We start from the raw sequence: 21,774 nt of genomic DNA, 5'->3' as shown, positions 1-21,774 counted from the left end.
ATAATTATAAATGTCAACTGGTTAAAGTATCACTGCAACATTTTCTAGACTAAATCTCTAGGTGACGTTTTTAAAATGCTTTAAAAAAAACAACAATAGAATATTACATGTTTGTTTTTAAAGGCTGTAATATTTTCATGAAGATTTTAGAGCTTTTGGACTACTGCAAATAAATATATCCAATAGAAGTTGCTCTGTTTAGTTTCTGAAATGTGTCCAATAGAATGACTATGTTTAATAACTTCTACAATAATAAATAAAACTGTAGTTGGAAAATGCATATTACTTATAGAATACCTGCCTAAAGGTTCCTGTTCTCCCTTGAGGATAAGGGCTAGTTACCCTTTATGCCAATCCAAGTTGAACAAATTCAGCAAGTGATGGAATAGAGCATTAAATAGTCTGAAGGAAACTCATCAGAATTTCTTCTATCCTTCTTTCAACAAAATCTGAAAAAAAATCTAAAAAATTCTTTAGTAAAAATTGATCCTCCAGTTTCTTTTTAAATAAAAAAAATTAGGATAAATAGTACTGCGTAGCATTTGAGGAAATGAAAACTTAACCATGTGCTGAGTTTGTCCCTCTGACTCTTTACCGTAAGATGCCAGTGAGTTGGACAGAGAGTTTGTGAGGCTTTGCCTTCATTGTCGAGGATATCAGAACAAAGGCAAAGAAATATTTATAAAGGGTGTTAGATGCATTTATAATTTGCAGAAACGATTACACATTTAATGTCTAAATTGAATGTTTAGAACCCTGAAGGCTTCTACTCTTCATCTATATACAAATATTTCCCAATTGTGGTATTCCCAAGGGATACATAATCCAGAATTAAAGGTGATAGCGTCTTTTATTTGTATCTCATTTTTACTGTCTACCTTATTCTTTTTGAGCTACACAAGAGAATGCATCCTAATGCAGCAAATAATAGTGCATTGGCTTGCAGTGTGGCTCATTTCATACCTACCTGTTTATGTTAATAAAAAAAGAAGAAAAGAGCTTAAAGAACTTTGTCTTTTAGTTACATTATCCTTACTTGATGTTAAAACCCATCCCCAAGGTGCTTGCTCTTTACCATATTAAAAGATTATTAAAATTCATGTACATGAGCTATTGAGTGTCCAGAAGTGGAATTTACCATGTAACACTGATTAACATCCTGAGAAACCCCATATTTTGGCTTTTAGGACTCTCTTTAGGCTTGATCCACTAATACAGTCTCTTTTGGGGGGAGTTTTAGCCTTCTACATTCAGAAAGCAACGGTTATTTTGTCTTGAATTGAGTTTATTCCTTAGCTGATACACAGATCGATAAGGGCGAAGATAAGAGAGCTGAAAATTCTACCACAGTTCATCTTAACTGCTGTATTTGTCTGTTCCAGTTAAGAGTTGAAGAGCTGCCACCACACAAGGGAATACTGAAACGATTAAATGAAACCGGAGGAGTAGCACTTGGAAGTGCATCACTGAACCCAGACAAAAAACATAAGCTTGAGAGTACACTGAAAGAAGCTAACCATCACTTGTTAAAGGTTAGACATATTAGTGATATAACTGTGGTATAAAATTTTAATCTGCAGCAAATATTTGCATTATATATTTTCTGGTATGTATTATTTTTCTCTGTATGAGGAGGTATTTGTATGCATAATGAACCCGAGGAAGAAAAATGTGTAGAATACACTGCCGTGAGAAACAATGACAGCAAACCATGACCATTAGTGCCTGAAGTGATGATGTTGCATCCAAATACACTCCCTAAATTACAGGTCTGCTGCTTAAGGGTGGAATGCAGAGCATCATTTTTGTAGCCTAGTTGTTTTGAGAGTACAGCAAATATTCCGTCTTTTGTGACTCATGTGTATGAGAGGCAGTAGTAAATGGGTGATTGCCTTTATGGAAACACTTCCCAATTCTCCTCTCTCCTCCAACCCCAAAGTAGAAGCTGCAACCACTGTTTCACATTCCACCACGCTTCTTCCAACCTTGAGCTTTGAGTTCTGGTTTCTGTGTAGCAAAGTACCACTCATTTTGCTTTCTGGGATCTCTGTACTCGTGGAGAAAACTAAGGGAGGATTTTGTATTTTATTGTTGAAGTAGCATATTTTTGTGTTGGAAACTGGTGACAATGAATAGCAAATCTGGTAAAGAGAGGTAGATAATTTGAATGCTGCCATGCAGCTTCTGCTTCTTATGTCACAGAAATGGTAGAAAGTGTTTGTCCAGAGGACCACCACCCAAGATATGGATTAGCCTGGTCAGAAAAGGTCAATTTAGAATCAGCTGAAGGATTTCCATTGAGACTGATGGCAAAATCGGAATCTGGGAAGTTAACTTGTGGTGTCTATTTGTTAAAGTTACCTGGATGCTGGGGAAAAAAGAAAGAGGGATTTGTCGTGTTTAGCTCTGGGGAAAAAAAGGTGATAAAATCTTCTTCTGAGTACCTTACTGAAAAGATAAGCTTTCTGGTCAAGAATATTACATCCTGATTTGTTTTGTTTTTTTACCAGTTCTGTGAACACAGTTGAATTTCAAGCACAGACCTGGGAAATAAACAGGAACTTATTTGATGTGGGACTCTTATTAGTTTCTTCCTAACATAAACAGTCTGGCAAGGTTCAGAATATTAGCTAATGGCTCAGGCAAAAGTGGATAATAAATATTGATCACATTCACAAACTCCAAGTTGGACACATAAATCATTATTTGGGTGTTTGGACAGAAGTATCTCTTTCTCTACAAATGGGTTTCTGAAATCAATGTATATAGAAGAATTCAGAACACTTCAAGATCAAAACAGTGTTATTTACTAGCTGAAGTAAGCATATACCTAGCTGAATTTAGGCACCACAATCTGAATATCTGAGCTGTAGTCTTAAAAAGGCAATGTTAGTTTTCAGGAAAAAAAATATTTTACTTTCAGTAAAATTACACAAATACATTTTAATGAAATCTGTAATTTGTCTCTGAATGTAAGCTTTTACAGATTAGTCATATACCTGAAAACTTTGCATTTTCACTTTCTGCTTGCTGATGCAGAAATGTTCCAGCTTACTTGTCACAGTCAGAGCAACTATGAATGCTGTTGAAAGTAGTTAGGTCTAGGATGAAATATGGGGGACAAAGGTACTGTTCAGTGAATCATTCTCTTTACAGTTTATGTCTCCTAGATCTATGTAATGTTTCTGGCAAGATATTAGGCTTGGAATTTACCACTTGAAAACTTCTGTTTACTCCTGAAAGAGACTAAAACGAGAAAATTGAACTTCCATTTGAGATCTCACTACTTAACCACATTATTTTTATTTCAGTTATCTACCCATGGAGGCGTATAAAACTGAGAAGTTCTCATTGGCCCTTGGCTAAAGAATCTGAAAAATGCAGTATATTTTTCAAAAGGAACAGAAACTCAGTTTGAAAATTACAAGACTCAAATCCATATATGTTCTCTGAAGGTGTTCTCTTTCTATGAAGGTTTTCTATTTCCCATATCACAGATGTTAAAAAAAAAAAAAAAAGGAAAAAAAAGAGTGAGAAGCTCATTTGGGGATTTCTGTCATTGGATTTTTCCAATGAAACTGAAGGGAAGAATATTTATTTTTTCATTTACATTTTTTCTGTTACTCACAATTTGTGTAGGAAGCCTCATTTGTTTTTTCACTTTCTCCTCTGAAATTCTAGGGTCTGTAATAAAATTAGAAATCATGGAAAGAAAGTCTGCAGGCCTGACAAAGGGTCATACGTTGTCTTCCTTCAGTTATAGATCTGTAAGCACTGGAAAAAAAAAAACCACAGATTTTTACTGTGAGCTAAAGCTTACAGCTCTGGCATTTCTGTATCAGGCCAACTTCTGTAGGTCACCTGAGGATGGTTCTGTAGTCAGTTGTTTTGATGAGGATGTATTTTTTGTGTTCCTCAAAGCACAGTGGACAAACATCATCACACAGAGATTTCTCTGGGGCTTTTCTGTCTCTCCATCCCCTTCTGAGAGTATATTTTATACTTTAATGCTTTGTTTCTAGCTGTTTGTTTTGTCTTCTGGCATCTCTGCTAGAAATGAACATGTAACAACCTACTATTTCTGATTATTCCGTATTGCAGGATGATACTATTTTCAAAATACAAAACATACATGGCAGTTACATAAATAATCTAAGGTAGGCCCTTATCTGGCGTACACTAGAGTAATTCTGTTTACTTCAGAGAAGCTGTGGCAATTTACACCAGCTGAGAATGTAGCCAAGTATCTCCTAAGGTTATGACAAATTTTTGTTATGCCTTGATCTGCCAGGCAGGGAAATGGGGGACAACACCTGCCAGTCTTAACCTTCAAGGTGACATATTTGAAATAAGTCATGTTCAAACCTTCTGTACAGTCACAGAAACTGTTGCCCTACAGCAATGGAAATAAGCGGAGAAAAGAAATTGAGTATGAAAGGAATTGCAGTCACATAAAAGGAGCTTTTTTGCTTTTGCTTCAGTATTGTCTTAGCTTTTAGGTGTTTATATCACGTGCTGATGACCTTGAGAATAGATACATGAAGAATTTTTCTTCCTTTGGATAGTAATAATTTTAAAATGACATTTCTCTAGACAACTTTATTGAATAGTGATTCTAATAGGCTGCTACCTCAGACATAGTTTAAGCAGAGAATGAAGATTAAAGCCCACATTTGAAAGCATGACTTTTAAATTCTAGCCTGGTTTTACTTATTGTACCCTCTCCAAAGTCAGTATTTCTTGTACAAATGAAAATAACACTATCTTTGTGAAATCTTAAGAGTATGAAAAATGAAGTGGTTTATAACCAATATTATGCTTTCACATCAAGAATTTCTCTTTTATTTTTCAAAGCTCAAAGTATCTTCTGCTGTGATAGCCAAGTAAGCTAACCACCTAGTGTTTCAAAGCATACAAAAGGGGTACTAGGCACTGGAGTTTGTGATGAATTCAGTTCTTGTCATATACCACCTGCCAGGGCATATAACAGATCTGTAATGGGTTTCTTACCTTTTACTGTGCAGTAAATGGATTGATAGATTAGGTCTGAGACCAGTGAACCATGGAATCAGAGGTTTGCTGGAAGGAGTTTATTACTCTTTAATATTATTCTTGGCCTGGTGTCAGCCAAGAGGGATGAGCTAGATTATCTCAAAGTAAGCTGGATGCCAAGATCAGCATTCTCCTCATTTATCCACCTTAGTCTTCACAACGGCTACTGTATGTATTATGAAGGTTATTATAAGTGCCTGATGGAGACATTTTGTTTTGTTGCCTTCTAATTTGTCTGCTAGTATTAGAACTAATTACTAGACAGTGAAGAGACTATTTCACTGTTTACTGCCACATCAAATCAATTTGTTGTGCTATATGGACAAAAAAAAAAAATTAGAGTGGAGTGACATGGCTATAATTTGTGAACATTTTCTGTACCACCAGGAAAAGTATAGGTCGTCTTAGCTTGGTTGATCAAGTGTAGAGAAAAACAGATGGGCCCAGAAAGTGCAGAAAGACAAAGTCAGAACAAGGTTACAGTTCATGTATTGTCACTTGCCTTGAGTAGTAATTATTCATAGATTATCTGTGATGACATCAAATTTCCAGCATGTCAGTGCAACTTGGTTTGAGTTCACAGATGAAAGTACTACAATTGCTACTGTTGTTATTTGGGGGATGGAGGGGAAAAGATCTTGGAAAATGAATGTTACACTTTGATTTCTGTGCTTTCAGTTTGAAATTAGAATAGTATACTCAGCATTTTGGGCATCAAAAGGTAGATCTTCTCCTGAATTTGCTTTCAGTGACCTGATTCTCTTAAAAGTGTTATGCTGTGCTAAATTACCTATGACAGTTTGTCACAGATTGCTAATTAGGTGTAGTCCATGTTCATGTTATCGTCAGCCATACTGACAAACGGCCTCACATATAACAAAATGAAGTTTGATGTATGTGTTTGAAGTATATGTGGATTGGATGAACATGAGAATGTCAGAAGCTCTAAGAAACAAGTATATATAGGTTTCATTCCTTTTTATTTGAGTGTTGTGAGCAGCTACCGCTATTTGAGATTTAAAAAGGCGAATTTACTAGCAGTGTAAAGATAAATTGCTGTTTCCCAGCCATGCTAGAGCATACAGGAATGAAGATGTGATAACACAGCACAGAAGTAAAACAATGCTGATGACCCTCCTTTTAAAAATTTATCTTAGGCCAAGTTATATTAAAATTTATATATCTTTAGCTTTCCAGTGCTGTTGAGTAATGTCTGAAACTAATTATTTTTCTGGAGATTTTGTTAGTCTAAAGCTTAATTTGAAGGTCAACTGTTTGGTATTGACCATTATTTTTGGTCTAACTAGATAATAAAGTGGGTATGTATATTATAAACCAGGATATACTGAAATATTCCTATTGTTAATAGGATAATATATGATATAGGTATCATATATCCATATTTCTATACTTTCTCGTGGGTCTCTTTTGACATTAGTTGTTAACCGTGTAATGAGGAGGGTCATTTAAACAATAACCTTACTAAATAGAAATTTAATAGAAACTAAATTTCACAGAACTGTGAAATTTCCATCAGTAACTCGTGAATGGGGTTACACTCAGTCTTCCCATTTGGTATGTGTGTCTTATTTTCTGTTCCTGGTGGTTGGGCATCCTGGGACGTCTACCTGACTGCATAGACAACAGAAGACTCTCAGGTACACTCGAGGAGATGCTTCCTGTTCCAGTCTACCCGGGAACAGAAACTTCTTCTCAACAATTGCCCACCTTGGCGCCCACTCCTTTCTCCTGCTGCAGTTTCTGTTGCACAGCGACTTTTTTCCCTTCTTAAATCTGTTCTCCCAGAGACACTACCACCGTCACTGATGGGCTCACCCTTGGCCAGCGATGGGTCCATCTTGGAGCCGGCTGGCATTGGCTTTATGGGACATGGGGGAAGCTTCCAGCAGCTTCTCACGGGAGCCACCCCTGTAGCCCCCCTGCTACCAAAACCTGGCCACACAAACCCAATACAATAGTAAATCTGGTTTGCTATTTATTTGGTCAACTAACATCTGGATTCTGTTATGTTGCAACTAGGTTGGTTAGCTACTCTTTTCCAGGAATAAAGTTGGTGGAGGGAAGTAATATGATATACAGTTTAATTTAGCCACTTCCTATAAGTTGTATCATATGATTCATAATTTTGTTTCCATTTTAAAATTTTCATCTTTGTTCTTAAAGACGAGGTGAGAATTCTAAACAACCTTACATAGAAACAGTCTTGTAGCCTAAACCTGATATATGTTATACAGATATATAATATATCTTTTAAATACAACTAGAAATCTTCAATTGGATTACATTTTGTGTCATTTAGGAAAAGTGCCTTGTACTGTTGTTTTAAAAATAAATACAGAGAAGGATGACAAAACCTTGCATTCAATTAGTAAGAAATATAAGTACATTTACTCATAGCATCCTTCTTGCAGGTTGTGAAAAGATAAACTGACTGTGCATTTCAAATAAGAATTCTGTAAATAATTAGAATTGGCTTGTTTTGTTTGGGTTTGTTTGTTTGTTTTTTTTTTCCCTAAGACCATAATAATTGGTCTTATGGTCTCAGTGGATATTGATAATAGCATGGTTGTTTTTTTTTTTCTTCTTTTCCTCTTTTCTTAAAGTTGTCTTACAGATTGTGAAAATAAGGTAAACAAGAAAGTATGGACTAAAGCATTTGTAGCCTAATATGAATGTCTGAGTTATTTTCACCTTCCAAGCAAGTAAAATAACCCCTTGGTTTTTCCTGTTTTTTTTAGGCTACCCATACTGAAGGTTTTCTGGCTGTATTAATTTAAAGCTATTGAGATACTTAAATATTTTGAAAACAATGGATTGCATGTGTTAGAAGACAGAGCACAATGGGAATTGGGCCCTACAGCCTACTAGGCAATCAGAGGCAATTTTTAGTTATTTTAGCAGCTTCAGACATTAGTTTTTGTTCCACATTACATGTTATACTGTAAGTCATCCTAATGATTTTCATCAGAAAGAACTGTAGACTATTGTAAAACATAAGGAGACATCTTTTTTTTCTTTTTTTTTTTTTTGTTGGTTGATGTAATTTTAAAGATGGATTACAGTAGCACCATGAATGTCTACAATCAAGGCTTAAGTATAGGTTTTCCCAGTAGATGGAAGAAAATTAATCGGTTTAACTTACACTGAAAGATTTTGTTATTTCCTGTGTATAAAATAAGAGGTGGTAACAGATCAAGGTTAGACTAACAGATCACTTCTGCTCTGGTTTAAGATTAAGATTTGGATGCAATAGCTTTTAAATCTGGAAAATTAGTGCTTGGAGACTTTAAAATCTTGTGCCAGAGACTTTAAAATCTTGTGCCATGTTTGAAAAGAACCTGAATATCTACACAGACCTGTGCTGGTTTTGGTTTTGACCCCCAACCAAAATATAAATGAGATTCAAATGAGATGAATATTGCTATGTTATGATAGTCACCAATTTGTTTTGTTTTGTTTTTTTAACTGTTGCTTTACAAGAACTGCATTTTACAACCTTAAAAAAAAATAACCAGAGATGTGATATAATTGCTGCTTTTTTTAGTTTTAAGTCAGTTTTTTAAAAAATGCCTGTTCTTTGGGATTTAGAAAATCAAAATTAAAATCAGATTAATGCAGTTCTTAGGAGCAGAAGGAATTGAAAAACATGTAATTTATGCTGTATGTGGAACATCACCAAGGGAAAACTATAGCTGATCAGTTGGCTTTAATCTTAAAAACCCCCTAATTTTATGTAGCATATCTATTTTTTCATGATGGTGGACAAAAATGCTTCAACTCTTTTAGCTCGCTTTTGTCATTTAGGGTATTTAGTGAAAGAAACACAGTTGCTGCATCTACTAAAACTTTGAAAAAAGGCAATTTACAAAATATTTTTTCTGAAATAGAAGCAAAGAGAATCACATTGAAATAAATCCTAAATAGACCCCAACCTCGCCTGCTTTCCTTTCCAGGACTTAGTATGTGACCCACTTCATAGATGATAAACAAACAAAACCATCAAAAAACCCCAAGCAAAAAACAGTGGATGAGAAGGAATACTCAATTTTATTAAAATAAATACTTTAATGTATTCAGAATGAATCAATTAACAGTGCAAATTCTTCTATATATAAGCATCAGTCATAACAATGAAGTTTTTGTTCCAGAAAACTAGGATATTAGATAGGAATCCTCCGGGGAGCCTTATTATTATACAAAATTTTAATGTAAAAGCCATATTAAGTAGCAAACCAGGTAGCAAGAACTACCAAGCAGAAAATCCTTTAAAATAGAATCATAATTTTCCTTGCTATTGGTCCAAATGATATACATAATAATAGTGTTCTTACAATGTTATGGGTTCCTTCATGTGTAGAATATGTTGATAGCCAATCATACTTTATTTTCGATTGAAGCAGGTTAGGAAAAGTGTGTTTGATCTCAGTTGCAAAATGCAGATAAATGACTGTAAGAATCTGTTTCTAGAGCAGTTTTGTGTGGATTTCTGGAGTCTTCTATACAAGTCAGTTTGCAGAATATTGAGGTCAAAGAGATGAGCTCTATTCATACTACATCCAAAAGATATAAAATTTAAAGAAGGGAGTATCCTCTTTATTTCACTTTGCACGAGAACATACCAGTGGATAATTCAGGACAAACAAAAGGTCCATACACCCTCTGACCATTTCCCTTTAGCTATAATGCCTAAAATGAGATGACTGGAGAAGCTCATATTAATGAAGAAAAGGTAGTAAGCTAAAAAGATACATGATCTCAAATGCTATCTGGACAAATTAATAGAAGAAGAATCTAGAAATTACTATTAAATATAAAAAAAGTGCCAGAAATCATTTAAGTTCATGTAAATTTTAAGCACACAGCATCCTGTGTCAAGGAGTTGAGTGGGGAAATTCTGCCATATGGAAGTACAGTTTCAAGCACTGAAGAGTCATTCATTTAATAAGGACATAAGAAATTCTCAGGCTTTAGTGAAAGTTAAAGTGTTGTCCTGCAATATAAAGGGGTAGAAAGGAAATGCAGAGACTTTTCAAGTCCTTCGAAGGAGAGAATTTTGTTAGAAGCATCTTAAAGTTTTATTTCTAAGAATAAAGACAAAAACACCCCAATAATCTGGCTGAATAAAATTATATCATGATATTTTGACCACAGAGAAGATGCTAGTCGTCCCTGTTGTGTAGGTAACGTAGCCTACCAGACCAGTTCACGTGGCCTGTGCCCAAACCAGTGAGTCTCACGGACAATGAAGTGAAATGGGAAGGCTCGTCATTGTTTAGTTGCGCTTTCTTCTTTGAGTAGCAGAAACAAAGAGCTGACTGAGGAAAGAATTTTGCTGATGGAATGATTCCATCTGTAAAAATGGATGCAAATTGATTTAACTTTAGTTATACTTAGTATGCAACTAAAGAAGGATACATACCATAGCTTTTTTGTGTTTTTCCGACGGAGAGTGGCATGTTTGTGCTGCAGCGTACCAGAGTGTCCTGGTTCCCTTATTTCAGGGGGTGACAAGAGCCTGTTACAGCTTCAGTCTGTCCCCAAGCCTAAGCTTCTGTCCCCTGGAAATGAAGGGGACAGCTTGTGCACACTTGGGGCGTATCACAGCGTGGGGCCGGGATGCGGTCAGGGCTTGCGCTCACCTCTGGGCATTCAGAACCACTTCTGCGCCCAGCAGGTTAGACGTAGCCTGAAACATTTTCTGGAGAAGTTTTTTTCCCCAAAAGCCATCCTTTCAGCTTTGGCAGCTGAGCTTGCATAATACGAAGATAACCAGCCTCCTTCTCTGCTCCCCTCCCAGGCATCTGCTTTGCACAGATTATTGCATCGGTCCATTTTTAATTTATTACCATACAAGCTGAACTATATATTTTCTTCATGTACGAGAACAAAAGTAAAAATTAACCAGAAAGTTATGTGTCCCCCCAATAAAGCGCTATGAATAAATAGATGCAGTAGCACAGCATCAGCAAAGGGAAGTTTTTAGTGCTGTACATCCCTGATAGATGGTATATTTGGGTATGCTACTTTACAATTTTGATCTTGTCACTTCCCACAGACTGGAAATGCTAGGAAAATTGCTCAATTTTCCAGTTGCTCTGTTTTCCCATGCACAGCTCCCCCTCCCATAGGAATATTGTAAAATTAAATTACTTAGTGATATTAAAACATTCTGAAGGTTTAAAGCATTGTAAAAGCGGTTAGTAACGCTGTTTTATATTATTTCAGGAGTCCTGCAGAGAAATATACAATCGCTCTCTTTTTATTAATGACATCACCAATTTTCTTTGTCTTGTTAAGTATTAATAAATACTCTCCTACTACAGTATATTGTTTACTCTCATTTGAAAGGATTAGCCATTCTGAAGTCCCTTCAAGGAAAAAGTTACAATATTTAAAATGTTTTTGCAGTAATCAGGCAATAACTACAGAATATCAAGGGCGTTTGTGGTATAGTACTGAATATTTGTTCTTCTTTTCCTTTGAGACAAGGTTCTGAGTATATTTAGAACAGTTAGGATTCTTTCTTCTTCATAGATGTGAGATTCTAGCTTTATTCATTTAATCTTGGTTTTGGTTTTCCAGGTGTGCTTAACAATAAATGACAGCAAACATAATAAACTTAATGAAAGTTAAATATAGATAAGTTGGAAATTCATCACAGTATTATTTGTGGATTTCAGGCCATGTTACTCATCAACATGGAAAAACTTACAGGCAAGGAACTGCTTGGAAAAAAATTGTGCAGATTTCCTAATATGTTTCTTGAAGCATATATATATGAAAATAATATATCCTGGTTGTCTGTTGACTGTCTTTCCTCCTCCTCCTCCTCCTTTTGTTCCTCATAGTCACCCCAACAGCAACCTCTGTGACCCCACTCCTTCCTCCCTTCCTGTGTTAGTTCTTACTGTGACTTTCTCAGAAAGTAAGAGGACAAGTTCTGTGACTGCTCTGCCCTTGTAATCTCTCCCACTTCACGTGGAAGAGGGGAAACAGATGCTGGAAGGGTTTTGCAAAAAGAGGAGGAACATGAGAGACTTGCAACATTTGACAAGACTAAATTTCTATTTGGCAGGATGAAGTGGAGAGGAATTGTTCTTTTCTCTTTAAGTTTCCACAATGTGTGTTACTAATAAGATCTTTCTGAATAATGCTCTATGTGCTACAGCATTTATTAAGTTAAAACCCAATGTACCTAAATTGCATTACTCTGTCTAAAACAATGAGGAACACATGATTTCATTTTCTTAAAAGTAAATCCACAAAGCTTCTATGAATATCAGTTGGGATGTTTGTGGTGGTGTGATATTTCATATTAGGGGTACTCAAGGTAACCATCTTGTAAAAATCTTATGGTTCTAGATAAGAAAATAACTGTTGTTATATCACTCATCACCACTGTAGCATCTAACTCAATTTTCCTTCATTAATTACCACCTCAGAACAGCAGAAAATGTGTGTTGTTTTTGTAAGTATGCATGAATGGGATCTGTAATGGATTCTCACACTTTTTTTTTTTTTTTTACTTCTGACCTCAGTGGAGATTGAGGTCAGGTCACTTTGGTCGGTGCCGATTCATCTCGCTCTTTAAAACCCATCAGTATGATGTTAGATGCCATCCCCATTTGACAAGTATGTCCTATTGAGCCGGGAGACTGTTGAGGCTGAGCAGATCTTCTCAGCTATTTCCCTCAAGACCCCTTAGCATTTGCTCTAGCCCATAATATTTTTCTGGAGTTCTTTTTGAATTAATATGCCTATTCATAATCTAAGTGGCAAGACTGTTCTATGGCTACTCCCAACTAATATCTACAGTAAAGGTAGTTAATTTATAGCAAATTCACAGGTATTTTGTACCTGCTTAAAAAGTGAGGATGAACTAGATTGAAGTGATGACATCACAAATCATTTGATAATAATCCACAGGATACATAGGAAGAAAACATTTCTATTTATTTTTATATTAATCATAAAGACTTCAGATGTATGTTCATAAGGCCATATTGCTGCTTTGTTCACTACACATTAAACTTCAAGCAAAGAATTAAAAATATTTATGAAATACAATCATGCAGGGGTAAAAAGCTTGTACTAGCCAATGAGACCATAAAATCATGATTAAATATGTATGTATGTTTATATACAAAATAGATCATAGTGTCTTACCGACCATCTTAAAATTCCTTTTTATTCTTGTTTGCCATAAGAATCTGGAATATATTCATCATATGTTTAAGAAGTTATGCCAAGTACTTTGAATATAAAAAGTACTAATTGTCAAGACATTTGTGCTGACAGCTACACTGAGGTACTATTGATCCAGCTGAATTACCAGATTTTAAATAAGGCACTTTAAGCAAATCCTTACACATTTTTCTACACTGCAACAACTATGAATATGAAACAGATTTCATGTACAATGAACAATGGTTCACATAACGCCCCACACCAATGAATGATAATGGTTTGGGTTTTTTTAAGCTTCACTTCCAAGACAGACACTGTTATTGTATTTCAGGTGTTTCATGCATTTCTATTAAGGAAGACTGTAGGGACCTAAAAATCAATGTTTTACTATTTGCTGTTTACAAGATAAGGTATCTACTTTAATTATACAGGCCTGTCTGTATTGAAACATGCCTATATAATTAAAATTCACACAAAACAGGATAGTCTGAAATAACCTTAAAGTTAAACCTCCCCATTTCTTTTCCCTTCCTCTTGCCTTGCCTTTTTTTGGCCACTTTTCTCAGACTTTTAAAAACACCTTTTCGAAAATTCATCGTCATTACCCAGAGAACACCCTGTTGTTATGATACTGAGCTTAATTGTACATTGACCACTGTTAATTAAGGTAACTTCCACACTCTCAACTTTTCTGTTGACTGCATGTTTCTTAGGAATGAAAAGTTGTCACCTCCCTCAAAGTGCTAAACCAGGTAATCCTTGAAAGAATTCAAAAAGAAAAGCGGGTTCGCTGTTAGTTGTTTGCTGTCAGACATGTCAGGTCAGTACTGGGCAGTCAAGACCGCTCACTGGAATTGGAATACCAACTTTTTTTTTTTTTTTCTATGTTTCTTAACAGAATAAATTCTTTGTTGCTAGGAAATGCTATAAATATTCAGCTGTAGATAAAATTCCAAACCACTATAATTTATCTACACTGTGCAAAGATAATGCAAAAAAATCCGTTTGCTGTGGAAATAATACAGTTTATCTATACATGCATTACCTAACTTACTGTTCTATGTAGCTTATAGCCAGACATTGCTGTTTGATACTGATTTTATTGCTGTGTTAAAATCTTAGATCCAATTATATCCATTTCCTCTACCAAACAAAATGTTAAGGATTTGGTTTGGGGTTTGGTTGGGGTTTTTTTGGTTTTTTTTTTCATTCCTGTAGAGAATTCTGTGAGCAAAATCCGTAATGTTTCTCAGTTTATAGCTTGCATTTTAAGGTACTACATGTTGTATAAATATTTGTCATTTGTTTCATTGCAATGCCTTTTGGCTTCGTTTTGCTTGTCAGGCATTCTGGCAGATGACAGTTTTTAGAAGCTCCGCGGCAGTTTCGTGAATGCTTCTGGGAAGCTTCTCTCAGATGTAGGCAACAGCACGGAAGAAAGTAACGATATGTTTAGTTTAGCTATTGACTGATTGCCGCTGTGAGCTCATTACGCATGGAAGTTGAGCTTTCAGTACTGGGCACGGTTTTGAAAGTAAAGTGATCAGATAATGTGTGATCTTAGGAAAAGGAGGCCTGCAGAAAAGGATGGTGAGACAGAGCAACAGGCAGGAAGAACTCTGTCACGTGGAAAGACCAAAAGCGGAAACAGGACTACTATGGTTTGCCAAACCATGAGAAGAGATTGCTCTGAACGACGTCAGACAGGGTTTATCATACTGTCGTGGTTTAAACCCAGCCAGCAACTAAGCACCACGCAGCCGCTCACTCACTTCCCCCCACCAGTGTGATGGGGGGGAGAATTGGAAAGAAGAAGGTAAAACTTGTGGGTTGAGATAAGAACAGTTTAAGAGAACGGGAAGGAAGAAACTAATAATGATAACAACAACAATAACGACGTGACAATAACAATTAAAGGACTGGAATATACGAAACAGTTGATGCACAATGCAACTGCTCACTGCTCGCCGACCAATGCCCAGTTAGTTCCCAAGCAGCAGTCTGCATCCCAGGCCCCTACCCCCCCCCAGTTTATATACTGGGCAAGACATCCCATGGTATGGAATACCCCTTTGGCCAGTTTGGGTCAGGGGTCCTGGCTGTGTCCCCTCCCAACTTCTTGTGCCCCTCCAGCCTTCTTGCTGGCTGGGCATGAGAAGCTGAAAAATCCTTGACTTAGTCTAAACACTACTTAGCAATAACGGAAAACATCAGTGTGTTATCAACCTTCTTCTCATACTGAATCAAAGACAACACTATACCAGCTACTAGAAAGAAAATTAACTCTGTCGCAGCTGAAACCAGGACACATACCCTGTAAAGTAACGTTGTGTTTCCCTGGCACACCGCAACAGCACGCCTAGCTCTGTGTTGAATTTTCTCTTCTCCTTCCAACATATATGTCAGACTCTGCTTTCTGTGGGAAAAAAGCTTTGACTGACTGTTCAGGCAGGCTACCTGTACTGTGGAGTGCGTGCTGGAGTTAGCTTGTCTCACGGACTCTACATAGCCTGAGGGATAGATATGGTATTATCTGCTGTAAACCAGGGAAAGAACAATTATGGCATTGTACTTTTATTTAGAAATCATTTTCCTGTCAGAATATCCTTCATTAAGAGTCACTGAAGGAATCATACTATAAACTCTTTGTGGCTGCTTTTGGATTTTTGGAACTGAGTAAGAAACAAAGATAAAGAAAAGAAAACTGTGGACTAGATTATTTAGCAGAGATTTAAGGTGGAGGGTCTGGTGCTCAAAAAGTGCCCTTGACAAAGGAGAATCACTGAGATAGTAGAGAGCAGAATGAATGACAATTGGTTATAAATATTAAATATAAAAAGCATACACATATTCAGAAGACTATGATATATACAATCATATTACCGTGCAAGAAAAACAAAACAAATCATTGGGGTGGGGGATATGTTTATTTGCTTTTTAAAAAGCTAGACAGCCAGATGAAGCAGAAAATTGTTTGGTGTATTGGATTTGTGGACTGCTTTAGTCTTCTGCATCAATGGGAAAAAAAAAAGATGATGTTTTTAATAAAAATGAAACTTGAGAATATTACAAATCCACTGTTAAGAAGTTTAAAAAAAAAAAAAAAGAAAGTCAAAAAACATGTGCCAAGGTCAGGTCCTGAGAGGTTTGTAAGGAAACATGAAACACTAGCTAAATAGCAAATAAAAATCTTCTATATATATTTTTAGTAGCATGCTTTCATCTTCCTCTAATAATACAGTCTTTACTCCAACTTTGTCAGAGGCACTGTGGCTCATAAATATTCATCGTTTTAAAGAAATTACGTAGATTTTGTTTTAAAGTCAATTTTGAGTTTGTTAATGAAAATGGCTTAGTTAATTAACTAAATGGCATCCTAAACCAAACTTATATGAAGCTCTTTCTTACGTTGATTGTTTTTCATGAAGAAATGATGCATAAAAATTAACTTCCCCCCTTTCTATTTTAAATCATTCTTTTGTACGTGCTCTAGGGATGGTGATTTTAAGCAGAGAAAACTTTCTGAACAGTGGCTGTAAGAATTGCTATTTTGTGCAGTCATCTTACTAGTGTGATGGAAGTGTCAGTTGTGATTTATCAATAAGTCTGGATTGAAGCTTGCATTTAATAGTTGTTATGATGTAGTTATTTCTTTATTATCAGGTCGTGGCTTGGACAACATAAAAACCTGCTTTCGGTCCAGTTATGCTGCGGGCTGATTGCAGTGTAGTCACCTGTCTCCTTTTTTCCTAATATTTGAATTTTGCAGAAATAGAATAGTAAAGCAGAAGCTGTTGGTTGTTTTACATTTAGTAAAGAAAGCAATGCATGTAGAAAGCTATACGTTCTTCATTTTTCTGTATGCAAACAATGGTGAATTTTTTTCAAACCTGACACTACCAGTTATTTTATATTAGAAGCCCACTTTCATAAAGTGCTTTGTATATCAGAGGGACCCTCCCAAGGCAGGAGTACAAGAAAAACATTGTTAACAGGATTCACAGATAGCCCACAACATACTTTTGCTGATATTAATTGCAGGTTATTATAATTTATCATATTATGTGTATCAGGAAAGCTAAATTTTAATCCACTGTCAGATTTGTCAAAATAAGATCCTTTTGTAAGTGCTGCTCTGTTATTTAGAGGTTTGTGAGGCAGCTAGCAATAGAAGGGGGTACCTTATCTAATAGTGGGGAAAACCCCCCAAATTTCCACTGCTGTTAAAATGTTGGAATTTGGGATTTCTTTTCTCTCCACTCACCACTAGGAAAATTCCCCATGTTCTTTTTTGACAAATGACATGTTGGGGAGATGCATCTCCTCGTTTATATTCCCAAGGAGCTGGGTAATAACTGCATTATCTTCTCTTTGGTAATTTCAGGTAAATAGGAAGTGATCTTGACATTGACTTGTAGGAGAGAAGGGAAATACTCAAAATCAGGCATTGGTCACTTGAAATATAACATATGCAAGTCATTTCAGTGGCTTTCCTTACTTTTATCAGGTGGCAGCTGCTGATAATGATAGTGATGCCTTACTAGTAATAGAAGTTATCAAGTTCATTCATTTGCAGTAACATTTCTGACCTCTGCAAAACTATTCTGCGTTGTTCATTTGTTCTTACTTACTGTCTCTACCTAATTAGTTTCAACTTTTTCATTTTGAGCATTGTTCCTGAGTTACAGGATTGAACTGTAATTCCACAACTATTATTTTAATTGGAACTGCTTTAATTGTTTCTGCTTTCTGGATATTCATAAGGAATTCAACAGAAGAGGGACACAGAATATTATTTTATATCAGGCGACATACTTTATACAACTTCTTCTTCCCTTTATACTTATTATTGTCATAAGAATTAGTGTTCCTTTCCATCTGCTCAGCTCTAATTCATCCCATAGTGCATGCACACAACTATGTGTATAGACTGAAAAATAAGCTAAAGTAGGAAACAGCAATGGAAACCCTGGAGCTTGTGAAATGATCAAGGAGTTCTATACTGCCAAGCTGAGCATATGTAGCGTTCTGCACCAAAGTAATCAGATTGGCGTGGGGATGGGAAGAACAAAATAGTGTATCATTCAGGCTTCTCGTGAAGGAAGATCATCCAAGACATGAAGTTCAGTTGGAACAGAAACAAGCAGTGCAAGTAATTTTAGAATTCATAAGGAAAAGAAATGAAAATGTTTAGGTAAAGATCTAGGCTTTGAAAATATGCAATTATTCAAATTTCACAGAGCATTTTCACATTTTGAGAGATGTTATCACTTCTGTGCTGGTAATTTATTTGTGGGTTTTTTAGTATTTTAATGAAAAGAGCAAAAATTGGAATGCATGATATTAAATAAGTGGGAAATGGTTTGATAATTTAAGATCAGAATAAAATTAAGTATTGTGAAGACCAGTGTCAGTTGGTAAAATTAGGCTCTTCTACTCTTTCCCAATGTAGAGCTTAAATCTTTTCTATTATTCTGTTACGAAGCTTCCAGTTAATCTAACTTAATTAACACTTGAACTAAAGTACAAAATTTTAGATGCCTCACATGCTTTGAGATTAACGTAATTGAAATGATATAGTCCTTTGATGTTGAAATCAGAATTTTTTCTTTGAAGGAATAATTGATACTTTTGTTGTCCTTTGCACTTGCAAATCTATTTTTTTCCTTTGTTTGCAAACCAAGGTATGTTTTCAATGTTGATCTGCTGCCAAATAAGGCAAAATTGAAAATATTTCATTTGTATGCAAAAGGTTAAGCTAGATTTTTAGAAAGGTGCTCCAATTGAAGTTGCCCTTTCTTCATCAGTTTTTTTTTCTTTTGCACCCTGTCTTCCTTGCCAGCCTATAACACTTCTCAATCAGGCCTGTCTTCAGTCTTAGGCAGATCTGGGGGAAAGCATCTCAGGTTTGCCCTGGTTTTACTCTTCTGCAGGTGTTGCTTTATGGCCACTGTTCCTACTGGTCTTCCCCCTTAGATAAGGACATCAGCCCTCCCCTGAGAAAACCTGAGTCTTTCTTAAATAGGAGGGAAAGAGAGAAGATACCAAAGGGGATGAAACTGAGAAGACACGGGATGGTTATCCTGAGACAACAAATGAATAAAGGGAGGATGGGGGAGGAAGGGGACCAAAAGCAAAAATGTAGAAAAGAAAATTGCAGTGGGACACGATCCATTGCTCACTCATCCCTGGAGGCATCCGAGAGCTCGTAGAGAGAGCCCAGAGACAGCAGGGCAGTGGGGTGGCTGCAGGTTCCACCAGCACCAGAATCCCACTTCAGGGGTGAACTCCTGGAGCTGTGGGCAACAAACTTGAAAGACTGTGAGTAAAAAGGCAGGAAGATTCTGGAGAGCCCCATCTCCTCATGTAGTCCTCTGCCACAGGAAGGGCATAAATGTGGACACCCAGTTATCAGGTCTGTGTCCACTAGTCCATGGAGGTTTTCCCAAATGATGCTTCTGGTGAGCTACAGAATTAGCTCAGAAAACAAGCTGTCCCCCAAGAGACTGTCTGCAGCAGTACCTTGGCTTGATAGGCGGACTTATAATTACCTTAAACTCATCAGGTTCTAATCTGATTAGCTAGCTTGACAGTTTGATGCCAGAGCTTTTTTTTTTTTTAAAAAAGGTGAGCGAATGAAATCCCTGAGATCCAGAATCTAAGAATCTGATTCCTACCCAGTGGCATGTAACACATTACCTGGATCTTACAAGGTTATGCCTTGTTAAATTCTTATCTGTGCTTATCTGTAATCCTAACCTGAGTTTGAGGAAAGTCCTTTATTTATTTATCTACTGTTGTTCTTTATATCTCTGTTGTAAAAATAGATGACATTAAATTTCTGCATGGAATGAACTGATTCATATTGACCTAGTTTTTTATGTTTATATTAAAAATATTATAATCTTACGTTCATGCTATAATTTTAGAGCAGGAGCCAACTTGTAAGAGGAAGCTGCATTTACTTGTATCACAATTTAGCTCTGACTATAGGTGGCATATATTTTGCTCTTTTCTTGTGTGATTATTTTTGAAAACAGTAGGTTTAAGTACAGTCTGTCACCAAAACCTAAACTTTCATCTTCTGCTTTTCTGGATTAAATATACCTTAGTATATAATTGGTTAGTCCCCGGTTCCACCCACCCACCACCCACCCCCGAAAACTCTACAAATTTTTCTTTCTCTGTCTTGTGATAGACCTAATATGTTTAATTAATGTTGATTGGAAGCAGATTAATTTAAATTCCAGATCTTCAGAAGTCAGCTTGGATTTTTGTCTGCCTATGACTACCTATTTACTTTCAGTAGTATTTCTGTGGAACTTGTTTACATTAATATTAAAGCTACTAAACATTGGAGATTAACATTCAAAAGTTGTAAGAAAGATGAAACTAATCTTCTGTGAAATTAGGCCAAGGTCTGCATAGATATTGAGTTAACACATAAGGGAAATGAATGCATTTTTAATTGTTTTCTTTCATATCTGGGGCTATTCTGGAAAAGCAGAGGTTTTATTACATTTAACAAGATTAGGAAGACAGAAAAAAGTGATTTGACTCATGGGTCAATTTTTACTAAATAGGATATTATGGGGTGGCTATAGTGAACAATGGGGATAATTTAATAAATGGAAAACCAACTTGTTGAATTACAAATATCACATAAGTACGGTCTAATAAATCATATGCAGAGTATATGTAGAGGGGTTATTTTAGTACCAACAAATCAGTATTTTTAAACAAAGTATGTAAAGAAATGTATGTGTCATGAGACAGTTGTATTCTTCCCATTCTCTCAGGTGGTAGTTGGCTGGTTTGGTTTGTTTTTTTGGTTTTGGATTTTTTTTAGTAACCTTCATTCCTTTCATGTCTCTGATGAGTTTAGATTTATTGTCTTCTGTAAAATACCACCATTAGTGATTAGAAGTTGTTATACACCAGTAGTTCTGCTTTAGCTGGGCAATATGATAGCAATGCTTCCATTAATGTTGTTTAACTTTACAGGGAATTTATATTTTATTGTGTGTATCAGAAACCTCATGTTTTGCTACTTTTTAGAGGGTCGCTTCAGTAAAAAAATGTCCTTAAAAACAATGACTGTTGGGAAACCTCATTTTTCTTGATATGGAAAAATAACCATACTTCTTGGCTGATTTTAATAATTAACTGTCATTGTTTCTTATCTCTGCCCAGTCCCTATATTTGGTGTTGTGAATTTCTTTTTTTTTTTTTTTTTAAAGTACAGATGGTTTCTCCCCTAGTATATGGTTGCTGTGTTGCCCATTGTGTAGTACAGTGACACCTCATTTCTCTAGCTATAGAAAACAATCTGGGAAGGACAGCATGGAGCTTTGTGTTGGCTTATTTATTTCCAACCTGTTCCTATACTTACTCCAAGTGCTTCAGTGCTGCTGGATTTGAACTATGTCATTCACTGATTCTTAATTTCTAGTGCTGTTGGCACAGAATAATGTGCTTAGTTAGAAATCTGACTGCTTTGAATGCAAATCAAAG

At 36.0% G+C, this 21,774-nt stretch overlaps 1 protein-coding gene across 21 annotated transcripts in view; it reads left to right on the top strand.

The window, feature by feature from the left end:
• DMD (dystrophin) overlaps nucleotides 1-21,774 on the top strand; it is a 1,308,223-nt gene that overhangs the window by 879,110 nt on the left and 407,339 nt on the right. For all 21 annotated transcript variants that reach the window (XM_069784897.1, XM_069784898.1, XM_069784912.1 and 18 more), the window contains one exon: nucleotides 1,383-1,532. In XM_069784897.1, coding sequence (XP_069640998.1) covers nucleotides 1,383-1,532 — 150 coding nt within the window. The remainder of the gene's footprint in view (nucleotides 1-1,382; nucleotides 1,533-21,774) is intronic.

Source organism: Haliaeetus albicilla, chromosome 6 (assembly GCF_947461875.1).
Source record: "Haliaeetus albicilla chromosome 6, bHalAlb1.1, whole genome shotgun sequence".
In the NCBI taxonomy this organism is placed as follows: Eukaryota; Metazoa; Chordata; class Aves; order Accipitriformes; family Accipitridae; genus Haliaeetus; species Haliaeetus albicilla.
The sequence above is the reverse complement of the archived record's forward strand: the minus strand, read 5'-3'. Positions and strand labels throughout refer to the sequence as shown.